General features: G+C 36.7%; 1 protein-coding gene across 8 annotated transcripts in view; it reads right to left on the bottom strand.

Annotated features, from left to right (window-relative positions):
• Positions 1-13450, bottom strand: part of KLF12 (KLF transcription factor 12) — a 407535-nt gene that overhangs the window by 134546 nt on the left and 259539 nt on the right. For 7 of the 8 annotated variants that reach the window (XM_073894448.1, XM_025874745.2, XM_025874747.2 and 4 more), the window contains one exon: positions 4387-4933. In XM_073894448.1, the coding sequence (XP_073750549.1) occupies positions 4387-4933 (547 nt within the window). Of the gene's footprint in view, positions 1-4386; positions 4934-11918; positions 11986-13450 lie in introns of all 8 variants that reach the window. The other variant, XM_025874749.2, reaches the window with a different exon arrangement.

Here is a 13450-nt window from a genome sequence, read left to right as displayed (position 1 = left end):
ATTTGGCCCTATTCACCCCTCTGGTCTCGTATCCACTGCTCTTCCATTGTTCACTCCCCTCCTGTTCCACCAGCTGCCTTGTAGTTCTTCCTCTCACCAGCCATGCACCCTTCATGCCTCGGGGTCTGTGAAGTTTCAGTTCTCTCTTTCTGTAAAAGTCTTCCCCAGGTATTATTGTCATACTGGTATATGGTTTTGTAATATTGTTATTAGTATTTTGAAAATCCAACGCCCCTATCATGTTTTCTTTTGCTTATCCATATGTATATCATATACCATATCAGTATATTACCATACCTTACATTTCAGGTAGGGCCAGATTGTACCTAAAATTGCACTCCTCTCCTCTGTCTTCCCATCCCCTTATCATGGCTTATTTTTCTTCATCACTCTTACCCCATCTGACATACACTGTTTGCCCCTTACGTTAGAAAATAAGGCCCATTACAGTAGGCACTTGCTCATCTTGGAACCTTGAATTGTACTTGGCATACAGTATGCCCACAGGAAGGAGGGAAGGAAGGATGGGAGGGACGGAGGGAGAGAGGGAGGGGACATTCCAAAACTTGCCTTCATCCAGGCAATGACAAACCATGAACAACTTTGCTTGGATTTGTTATGACCCTTACGCTTTTCTGCTAATAAGTATCTGTAAAAACTAATGAAAATCTCCTGGGAAGTCTACCAAAAACTTCCCCAGGCTGGACTGAAACTCCTTTACAAGGTCAAATAATCCCTTTAGGGTCTTGTTTACAAATAACGTGTCTCAGATTACATAGTAACAAAACTCGGGCCAGATCAGTCCGTTGGCTGTTCTTCCCTCTACATAGAGAGCTCCCATTTCTCAGCACAACCGCTTTGGAGGCTAACTGCCACTTTGTCTTTTTGGTATCAAGAGGGAAAATGTCTTCCCTGGGAGACCGTCTCTGACATCCTCCCTCTTCGGAGGTCTAGCCTAAATTGTGTTTGTTTGCTATACCTTCCAGAGTATCTGTTTTCTTCAGATCACATATCATGTTCAAGGCTGAAGTGAGATACGTCAGTGCACAGAGCTAGCTAACAACGTGTCATTCCTTTAGACCAATATTCTTTAAATACTTGGATGGGCTGAGTTTCTATCCTCAATGGAAAGCTTTCTCACATGCTTCTGCTGTTAGTCAAGCATATTCATGTGAACATTTCACCCTACCGCATCCCCAAACCCTAACCACCCCCTCTGAGCATCACAGTGGAAACATTTCTAACCATATATAATACCCACTGTGAAAATACTTTTATCAAATACAACTTTCTCCAACTGCAATTATAATTAAACTCTCTCCCCTGGGCAAATCCATGAGTCGTCTACATTTTAATCCAACTTAAGCACAGAATGTCCATAATTATCAGTTAATTATACGATTTTTTGTTTGTTTGTTTAATGTCAATACTTCCCAGTAGACTATAAGCACCCTGAGATAGAAACAGCATCTGTTTTGTTCAACACTGTATCCTTGGACCAATAAAATATTTACTACATGACAGATGCTCAATAAATACTTGAATGGACAAATGACTCAATTCACGTGATACGTCATCTTAAAGCATGAATGGGTACATTCACAGGTCTTTGTGTAACATGATAGATAAGGTAAACGATTTCTCTACCAGAGACCAGATGTGTTATAACAACTTTAAAAATAACTAGCCGGTACAATCATCTGCATTTGTAGGAGTTAGTTTTGTAATTTTATTATTAGCATTTTGAAAATCCAATTCCCCTATCATATTTTCTTTTGCTTATCCATACCAGATATACAAGTCCTACAATGGAATGGAATAGGGGCTCCCTTTATCACTTAGCCATTTCATCGTTGGCCCAGTGCCCAGCTGCATATGTGCAAAATAAAGGCCTGAAGAATTACTGAAATGCCCTTTCTTTTATTCATTCTGTGAGGTAGGCAGGCCTCCTCCACTAGACACTTTTACCATAATCTAATTAATCAGTTAAACAATTAAAAAAATGCTTATAAAATGCTATAGCACTATTTGTATAATATGGTGATTATAAAAACATAATACAAACTAATAAAAATAGAAAATATGGGATGTTTCCAGATAATTTCTCATAGTACACGCTCAAACCTTATAACTTGTAGTAACAAGTTACAGATGCATTTCTATACTAATTTCTTGGGAGCAGTTTTTCATTTGTAAATTTGGTATTTTTTTTCCTTCCAACTTTTGTTTTTATACGACAGAGAAAAAATTTCTGAACATTACTGCTTTGAGTATTTCAGGGTGGAGGTAAATAATAATAAATAATTGCAAACATTTTGTCGATAGTTGATTAACCTAGACATTAAGCTCTTACTTAATCTCCTCAATAATCTTCAAAGATAGATCATGTTATTATCCCCATTTAATCTTTGAAGAGCACTTCCCAGTCCAAAGCTGTAAGTTAGGGGGCTAAGTCTAGATTCCGGATCCTGAATCTCATGCTCCTAATGTCCATATCACAATCCAGGGGATTTATGATTATATCACTTTTTATTCTTGGCATGAGAAAACTGCTGAGTAAAAAAACACGGCATGAAACTAACAAATACACTTGAGAGCAAATTATAGCATGGGTCGAACAAAGTTCTTCTGCAGAGATACAGTTCCCAGAAAATTAAATTTTGGCAATATACTTTCTATAGCAATCACCTTAAGTAAAAATAACCTCTCCCATAAAAGAGATATCTATTTTGTTTCCTTCATTAGTACATCAAAATTGTACAAAAAAAAAAAGTCATGAACAACATTAAAATCTTCATCAATCATCTTCACAATTAAAGCAGTATTTCCCTTAAGGGGTATGGTACAAGGACTGGATTCTACGGTATACACATACACACATATATAAAGTAATGCAATATGCAAGGTTCCCTTTTGCTCTTTGTTAATTTCTAGTTCTTAAAAAATTTGTAAATACATCTTTAAATTACGAAAGAAAATAAATACCTAATGTGGCCTTCAGTTATGTTATTATTCAAATTGGTTAGGTCCTTTTAATCAGAAGTGTTAGTATCATCAGAGGGGGTTCAACTAAAATAAAATCCAAGCGATTACTTCATACCTCTTTTTCTTGTACCTATTCACTAAGATGGTGGTGGGACTAGTTAATGGCCTTTGCCTGAAACAGCACAAAAGACAGAGGTCTCCACATTAAGCACGGAATGGCTACATCTCAAGTCTGCAGTCTAAAAATCTCTTAGTGCTGTGAATCATGTGATATTTTCACTTGGTAATACTGAGGAGGTAAAATTCATTTCATGTGCTATGAAGAAACTTGATGCAGATAAGACAGTAACTTGCCAAAGATGGATGCAATTTTGTAGAGTCTGTTTGCAAAAATTTCTCTAACTTCACAATCAACTGTTATTTCTACGCATTGAATCCTACCTTATAGAAGAACTATAAAAATCCATGTTTACTAGTATTTTATGAGAAGCAATGTTTATGCATTCAACAATCATATTTTAATGATGGGCCTCAGTAGTAATATGGTATCAAAGAAAAAAATAATACAACGTATGTCTTAAACAGTCATCATTTCTTGGCCCTGAAGACAAAATACATGCATATGTGTTTAGTTTTAGAGGGAATGAGTCAATGATGATGGGCATTTTACATTTCTACAGAAGGGTGGCTTATTTTGTAGATTCATGATAAAGGAAAAACAGATCGACAGCATTATGCTACTTTAATTCCTTGTAGGAAAAATTGGGGAAAAAAATAAGAGCTTAGAGGTAGGAGAGCAACTTCACGATCAACTGCATAACTGCCCTCTATAAAATCAGGTAACATATGTAAATAGGCAACTATTTAAAATCAGGTATTATTAAATAGAGTTACGTAGCCAAGTATTTTCCTGCCTTCTAGATCCTAGAAGGGAATTTTAATATTGCATTTTGAAATATTCCAACATACTGAGTCACACTGTTATTTAAAATGACAATAACTTACACTAAGACCTCAAGCTACATGAGGCTTTTGTAGTCAAACACCTAACTTTAGAATTACTTTAATGGCGACTCAACTTAGAAGCAGTTATGCTAAATATAGATTATCCTTTCCATCTGAGCATTTGAAGGTAAACATTATTTTGCAAATGAAGACATTTGAATTCTAACATTAATCGACTTGATACGTAAAAATATAGGCTAAAGAACACTGAAGGAAATACCAATGCCAACACGCAGTTGGTTCGTACTGAACCGTGTTGATCAGCTGACGTCTGTGTTGTGCACAGAATCTCTTTGGATGTGGTGTGCTTGCATATGGTTTAGGGGCAGCTCACTGAAAAAAGGCATAGTTGCCTCTAGTGCTGAAATAAATCAAAGCTTCGCTTGTGTCCCTTACCTTTGCCATGGCTTCTCCCATCTTCCAAAAGCGGCACTACGATAGTGTTGTTCACATTTCCAGGTGACCGCACAGCTGTGTAGACAACAGGCACCGACTGTACCACCACAGGGATGCGGTGAACGTGACTCAGTTTGTTAGACTGTAAATTCATGGGACTTGAAGGCGGTACAGGATGGATAATGTGCAAAAACTGCTGGCCTCCCACACCAGAGGCGGAGGCTACAAGGGGCCCTGGAGTTAATACTGTTGACGAAGAAGATGCTGAAGATACTGATGTGATAACAGTTGGGGAGGAGGCTGGACGACTAGAAGACGATGAAGAGGTTGAAGTTGAAGAAGGCGAGGAGGCGGATGCTGTCATGGAAACCGGGGAGGATGAAACGGCTGTGGGGGATGTCCTGGCTTTGTTGATTGACAAGTCCACTGGCTCAGTTTGTGTTTGGAAGTGATCTACAGATAACGAGTCCTCTGGGGGCTCCCCTTTCACATTATTTAGCAACAGGGGAACAGCTTCCATATCGGGGTAGTTGTGGACGTTTGGAGACTGTGGGGAGAAAAAGGGGACACATATTGATCTCTGTTAATCACATATTTAACAGATGGCAAGGTTTATGACTGGAGTGCTTATTCATTTTTCTTATTGCTATGAGACCCTACTCATTCCCCAAATATTTGAAGAACTGCCCTGTGACAGTCATCATGATTAGAGTTGAGGTACAAAAGTACAAAACAGTATAAAACAAGGCCTCTGCTATAAAGACATTTTCATCCTATTGTGAGAGACACCACAGTTGTTAAGATCCAGGGAAACAAGTGCTCCATGGAGGAGAAAAGAGGCCACAAGAAGCCCAAAATGAACAGCAGTTTTACATAAAATCTCTAAAAGACAAGGGCAGTATGCAAAGCATTACCTACTGACAACTGTATAAATACACCAGCTTATTTATTTAAAATAATATTTTAATTAAAAGCATTCATGTTGTTGGCTTGACCCATCCTGCATTTATGAGTCTCATTTTTCCTCAGTTATAAAGCGATGGGAATTCTGATCAGATAAACATCCTTTCCAGCTCTACAATTCTACAATTTCATGGTTCTAACCCTTACTCAACACTATCGTAATCTGGAGGCATAAAATTACCTAGCAACAATACTGGGAAAAACCACTACATTTCAACTTTCATATACGGTGCAAGAGCTCTCACACCATTCTCATGACCAGCACTGAAAAGGGGCACAATTGCTAAATTATTAAATATAAATGTTTTCTAACAATTGAGTTATGTTTTAACTCTTAGTGATAATATTTTTTTCTTAAAACAATGTACACAACGACTACAACAAACATTTTAGGAAATAATGATTTTAGAAAAAACTTATTCTGGAAATTTTAAATTGTTCATGAGTATTTTATTTAACTTAACATAAAGATAATTTTGTATAAGGTCATTTTTATTCTTTTCAGTTTTAATGAGCAAATTTTAAATAATAACAATAATAAATCCAAGATTCTACCCAGACTAACGGACTCAACATTTTATTACTGGACATGAATATAATTTATCCTTACACTTATTCATTCATAAATTCAACAAGTATTCATTGAATGCCCACCTCCGAGGCCTAAAATGGCCTAACAATTCTATTAGCATGTGTCAGGCTAGCCTTAACAGAGAAAATTAGATTGTGACAGATTATTTTGGTTATATCTAATTTCACCAGGCTAACATAGGCACTGATGTTCTTTTACACGAAGACCAAAAACTTTTTTTCAGCTTCATTATGGTATGAGAACAACAATGTCTAAAATTATATTAAATCAGTTCATTTCATTCTTTGTTTAATAAAAGATCTTGGTTTGCTATTCCCCCTAAAATGTGAGCATACACAAGGAAAACATGTTTCTTAAAACCTTTCTTTGTAGAATATAAATTATAGCTCCATTCAAAATGTACAAGAGGCAGTAGTACAAGGGAATTCTATTCAACAAGATAACAGGTCAACAATGGTACCGGATCAACTAAAAAGGGAAATGGGTTGATGTTTTATTTTTTTTGTTTCTAAGCTAAGATGATTACTTACCCACAAAAAAAGAAGAAAATTAGAAAATATAAAAATAAACCATCCAAAATATCTACTGCATGAAATTCTCCGTGCCAAGATTTCGCTCTATGTGTTGAAACTGAGAAATAACTTTTTAAATCTTTTCAGATATTTAAGAAACAAAAAACCCCACAAACACCATCAACTGAGGTACTCTTGAAAAAGCTATTAGCATTATCTACTTTTCTAACTAGAACAGTATTTCAATTGATTCCCAGCATTATCATTTATTTTCTTCTTTATTTTTTTTTAAAGATTTTATTTATTTATTTGACGGAGAGAGGGAACACAAGCAGGGGGAGTGGGAGAGGGAGAAACAGACCTCCCACTGAGCAAGGACCCCGATGCCAGGCTCAATCCCAGGACTCTGGGATCATGACCTGAGCTGAAGGCAGACGCTTAATGACTGAACTACCCAGGTGCCCCTCATTTGATTTCTTTTTAGAACAATCTAATATATTTCTTATTAGTATGTTATACCCACATAGAAATTCTTTCTCGAGGCTGCTTTTATAAAATATCCCAAATGGTCTGTCATTAAAATTATAAAATATGTTATTAAGCACGTCATGAAACACTGTTTGACCTCAAATATAGTCTTGATTAGTTTCTCTCTTCTTACTGTATTAGGTACGTCCAGAATTCTAATTTTGGAAACAGCGATTATTCTATCTAGTTAGACACAAGGTTTCTACATAGGTTTACAAACCGAGGGCTGAGGTGTAAGTCATCACCGTGGGAACATTTCATAATGTAAACAAAAGACTAATGGATTGTGACAATACAAGAGCTGGTAAATATGGAGCTTATTTGTAGAGATGGCTTCTGAGACATCAAGTGTACTGAGCTTTGTAAATGACTTCAACTTTTCTAGATTATGAACAGGAGTCCACCTTTTGTAGGTAACTGCTTAATCCCTCCCTAAGAAAAATATTTATTCCTTAAGCAGTTTTATAACAACAGAAGAAGAGTGTTCCTCTTATAATTCTGTTGCATATCCTAGGAAAGCAATGAGGACCAAATATTAAGAGTCCCTAGGTATTTTCAAATATGTGAGAACTACTTAGCTTTTACATGAGCTTAAACCAAAATACAGAAAATGATTATAAAAATTAGGTAAACCCAACCCTTGGACTACACACATCGTCTTTGGAACATTGGACACATTATGCATGAAGTTATAAGGATCCCCACTGCAGAGGCACATGTCGGTTCCTTCTTCATAGGTAGCAGGTAGAATGCAGCCAATATGTCCCCAAACAAAGCCTTATCAGTATAACGAGAACAAAATCTTTATTGTACCATTCACCTGTTTACAGTATTGACCTAACATATCCTCACAGCCCATATGTATCTCTCCTATGGGGATGTGGCAGGTAAAGCCACCCTGTAGCTTCAGGCTGCACATACATATGTGGCAAGCTAGCAATACTACTTAAATATGGTTTCAAAACATCCATGGCATACTTTTGCTCCTTCTTTTAGGAAAGAGAAAAGACCTGAAAGACTTGATTCTGAAATCATCATTTGGAATTCATCTCCTTACTTTCAGAAAGGTGAAAATTGAAATGCATTGGTTCTGAGGTAAGAATCCATCAATACGTAGCGGCAGTGAGGTGATAGGAACATAGCAGATGGCCAAGAGCGACAACAAGAGCTCTGAGAGACCGAGGAAAATACCAAGTGAGAAGTATTTGGAGCAGCTAGAAATTAAATAAAAGGCCTACAGGTGTACATCAGACATATTGTGGGTTCAGCTCCAGACCGTGGCAATAAAGTGAATGTTGTAATAGAGCATGTCAAGTGAATTTTTTGGCTTTCCAGTGCTTAGAAAAGTTATGTTTACACAATAACTGTAGTCTATCAAGTGTACATTACCATTATGTCTACAAAAACAATGTATATACCTTAATTTAAAAATACTTTATTGCTAAAAAAAAATGCTAACCTTCACTTTTAATTCTAGTTCTCTTGCTACTTCCACCACATCTGCAATTACTTCTGCCACTGAAGTCTTGAGCCCCTCAAAGTCATCCATGACGGTTGGAATCAACTTCCTCCAAACTCCTGTGAATGTTGATATTTTGGCCTCTTCCCAGGGATCACGAATGCTGTTAATGGCAACTAGAATGGTGAATCCTTTCCAGAAGGTTTTCAATTTATTTAGCCTAGATCCATCAGAGGAATCGCTGTCCACGGCAGATGCAGCCTTGCAAACTGTATTTCTTAAATAATAAGACTTGAAAGTTGAAATGACTCCTTGATTCATGGGCTGCAGAATGGATGCTGTATTAGCAGGGATAAAAACACCATTAACCTCTTTACACGTCTCCATCAGTGCTCCTGGGTGACCAGATGCACTGCCAATGAGCAGTCATATTGTGAAAGGAATCTTTTTCCTGACCAGTAGGTCTCAACAGTGGGCGTAAAAGATTCAGGAAACCGTATTGTACACAGAGGTGCTGTCATCCAGGCTTTGTTGTTCCATTTTTGGAACACAGAGTAGATTTAGCATAATTCTTAAGGGCTGTAGGATTTTTGGAATGGTCAATGGGCATAGGCTTCAACTTGAGTCACCAGCTGCTTTAGCTTCTAACTGGAATCAGCCTGTCCTCTGAAGCCAGACACTGACTTCTCTTCACCTATGAAAGTCCCAGACAGCATCTTCTTCCAAGAGAAGATTGTTTGTCTATGTTGAAAATCTGTTGTTTAGTATAGCCACCTTCATGAATGATCTGAGCCAGATCTTCTGGAGAATTGCTGCAGCTTCTCTCCATCAGTGTTTGCTGTTTCCCCTCACGCTTTTATGTTCTGGAGATGACTTCTTTCCTTACACCTCATGAACCAACCTAGCTTCAAATTTTCTTCTGTAGCTTCCTTACCTCTTTCAGTTTTCAGAGAATTCAAGAGTTAGGGCCTTGCTCTGAATTAAGCTTTGGCTTAAGGGAATGTTGTGGCTGGTTTGATCTTCTATCCAGACCACTAAAACTTTCTCCCTATCAGCAATAAGGCTGTTTCACTTTCCTACCATTCATGTGTTCACTGGCTAACACTTTCAATTTCCTTCAAGAATGTTTCCTTTGCATTCACAACTTGGCTAACTGTTTGGTACAAGAAGCCTAGCTTTCAACCTGTCGTGGCTTTTGACAAGCCTCCTTCACTAAGCTGACGCATTTCTAGCGCTGGATTGACAGTGAGAGACATGTGCCTCTTCCTTTCACCTGGATACGCAGAGGCCACTATAGGATTACTAACTGGCCTAATTCCAATATTGTTGTGTCTCAGGGAATAGAGATGCCCAAGCAGAGGGAGAGAGACGGGGAACAGCTGATGGGTGGAGGAGTCAGAGCACACACAACATTTACTGATTAAGTATGCTGTCCTATATGGGTGCAATTTGCGGCGCCCCAAACCAAGTACAATAGTAACGTCAAAGATCACTGATCTCAGATCACCACAACAAATTTAATAATGAAAAGTTTTAAATGTTGTGAAAATTACCAAAATGTGACACAGAGACACAAAGTGAGCAAATGCTATTGGAGAAGTGGCACCAAGAGGTTTGCTTAGAGACAGGTTTGCCACAAACCCCAATTGGTTTAAGAAAAAAAAAAAAACAACCCAGCAGTATCTGTGAAGTGCAGTAAAGCAAAGCATGATACAATGAATAACTACACAAGTATCTGAGAGAGAGAAGATATGGTATGTTACCAGGAAACATATAAGGGGTAGGAATGCTGAAAAGATTAGAAATAAAGAAAAGTCAGAAGTTTTAAGCACCATAGAGAAATTTCTGTTAAAAAAAACAAACAAAACAAAGAAAGGATTCCAGGCTAAAATTTTACCCTTGATTACTAATGACTCAATTCTTGCTACGACACTGATGGACTACTCATCACAGGGCCAACTAAGTGCCCCTGTTGTTGTTTGTTTAAATAAAAGCCCACCAAGATTTTTGTCTGGGAGTGATGACTTTAGCTGAATTTTGCTGTTGATGTCCTGATGTGGAAACGATGATCAAACACTTAATATATTCAACATCATTAAAAGAAACAATATTCCTAAACATACACAGATTTTAAACAAATACTGGACTTCCGTCAAAGAGAATGAGAATAATTAATTTCATAAAGTATCTCAACTGATTTATCATTAGAATAATAAAATACTTCATGAAGTACATGCTATCATCAAAAATAGTCTTGATTTTTCTTTTTTTCAGCATTAGATAAATCTGGAATTCTAATTTTGGAAATAATGACTATTTCCACCACAAATTTATCCCCTCCTACCTGTCTAGTTAGACACAGGATTCCCACATAGGTTTACAAACCACGGGCTGAGGTATAAGTCATCACTGTAGAAACATTTTGTAACGTAAATGATAACATACATACGATCTTTCCAAAGGATTACCTATTATTCCTTGAAAGGGTAATAATAAAATATTTTTAAAAATAAAATGTCCTAACAAATTACTGCATAAATACATACCAACAGCAACAAGATAAATGTAACAATATAATTAATAAAATATATATGTGAAAATCTAAAGATAAATACAAACAGGATTATATTGCCACATATTATTTTCTTCAAAAGTCTGAAAGCCAATTTTAATCATAATATCCACTCAATAAAATATTATACATAATATTCTAGTGAACATATTCCTTCCAGTGATCTGGGGATTACACATGAGCTTTCCTAATAAGATAATCTTTTTCCTGAATTAACATCTTAAAATAGAACTTTAGCTCTGGGCATTTTGTTGAGTGAATATAAAAATGAATCTAAAACCTCCTACATGCTGGTGCCCATAGTATTAGATGTGTTTCTTATAGTCAGTCATTATCATCAGCTGCATTTTATTATGGTCTGGCAATGACTATAAAGTGCTTTTAATATTGGTCATGTCTTTTAAACGCCTGGTAATCTTCCCAAGAGAGGAAAAAATGCCCGGACACAATCTCTTTGGAAAGCCTGCAAGAAATTCTTATATGTAGTCATAGACAATATTCTGTTTAGACAATATTCTGCTAAGTGTTATCCATGATTTACATGCTGTCTGTTTCATCTTTAATGGCACCAAGGATTTTTAGAGAAGCAGAGCCTTTACACACTTGCGCGCGCGTGCACACACACACACACACACACACACACAGACAGGATGTTCCAACTATCCATTTATCTATCCACTCTTCTACTCATCCAGCCAGCCAGCATTTAAACAAATTATATTTAATTTTATCTTTATAAACTTGTTGAGAAATAATCTCATGGTAGTTTTAAGAAAAGATTATAAAATGACCTAACATTACACAGCTCGTGGTTTTAACTGTTAGGATAACCTTTGCTTTATAAGTTGCAGTGTGGTTATTATAGAACGAAAATTTGATTTGGACACAAAAGAAATCATGACTTACCCTGTCACTTACTAGCTGTGTCATCTTGGTATCATCATTAAAATTCTCTAGGTGTGAGTTTATCTACCTACAAAAGAGTAATATAATTCCAAACTCATACCATTGTTTTATAGATTGTTTTAAGGGCATTAAGTGCTTTTAAGTAATACTGGTTAGTGTGGGATAGAAGCAAATGAGCTCCCCCTCTTAGAACTAAAAATTCCAGGGGTGCCTGGGTGGCTCAGTTATTTGAGTGTCCAACTCTTGATGTCAGCCCCGTGTCACTCAATGGGGAGTCTGCTTCTCTTTCTCTCTCCGTCTCCCGCTCCCCTCACTCTATCTCTAAAATAAATGAATATTAAAAAAAAACTAAAAATTCCAACACAACCTATGACTGTAACTCTCAGAAGTGACTTGACTCAATGCACTGCACATAAGATATTCTGATGCAGGGCTGCATAAATACAGCCACTATATTGTATAGGTGAAGTGTTTGTTAATCAACCAAACAGATATATATACACTATAAAAGTAGCTAAACAAGTCCAAATATTACAAGATTTTTAGAGCCCACATGATTTTAAACAAACACATCTCTTAAAATTTAGAAGACGGTCATTTGACACTATTTTTTTTTTTTTTGCTTAACTAGATTGACCCATAATAGGATGATCTATAAAAACAATTGATTTGATTTCTTAATACCACAATACAAATAACCCACATCAATCCATAGTCAGCTTGTATCCATTATGACAATATATAGTTATATTAATTATTTTGGGATGTTGACCATTCTTTCCAGTCTTACCAGGGGATGAAACAGCAGAGCATTATTTGTTTCTTGAGTCTCAAAGGAAAATTAGTTTATATAAGTTTCACTGTCTGATGTGGTGATTAATTGAACATGTATTTTTTTTGGGGGGTACGTGATTAAGGAAATGAACTGTGCGCTTCATGTAAAAAAAGGAAATAAACCATATCTATGATTCTATATCCTTGATCATTGAAGCTTTTAAGTTATACAGCATTATTTTAGATGCAAGTACATTTAATTAATGAGCTAAATTCCTTTTTTTTATACAAAGCACACAGTACATACATGCCTTAGTTTTTGTGCCTTGGTTTCCCTCATAAATAAATGAAATTTTAGAGTTATGAGCACCAATTCTGAATGCAAGCAAGCTACACCTCTGGCCATTTTTGCTCTGAGTGTAAAAGTCACCAAACAACCACTTGTAAACAGAGCATGCACTGCACTTTCTTCTCTACTGTTTTATTTTACTAAAAAGGAAAGCCTATTTTTCTTTTTTTAATATTTTATTTATTTATTTGACAGAGAGAGAGAGCACACATGCACACACACAAGCAGGGTGAGCAGATGGAGAGGGAGAAGCAGGCTCTCCGCTGAGCAGTGAGCCGGATGTGGGGCTCAATCCCAGGACCCTGGGATCATGACCTAAGCCGAAGGCAGATGCTTAACCGACTGAGCCACCTAGGCACCCTAAAAAGGAAAGCCTATTTTTCAAGATTCATCTTACATACGCCCTTTT

This window comes from Callorhinus ursinus, unplaced genomic scaffold (assembly GCF_003265705.2).
Source record: "Callorhinus ursinus isolate GAN/ISIS: 27379988/994484 unplaced genomic scaffold, GSC_fseal_2.0 scaffold7, whole genome shotgun sequence".
Classification (NCBI taxonomy): Eukaryota; Metazoa; Chordata; class Mammalia; order Carnivora; family Otariidae; genus Callorhinus; species Callorhinus ursinus.
This window is presented reverse-complemented; position numbering and strand designations above follow the sequence as displayed.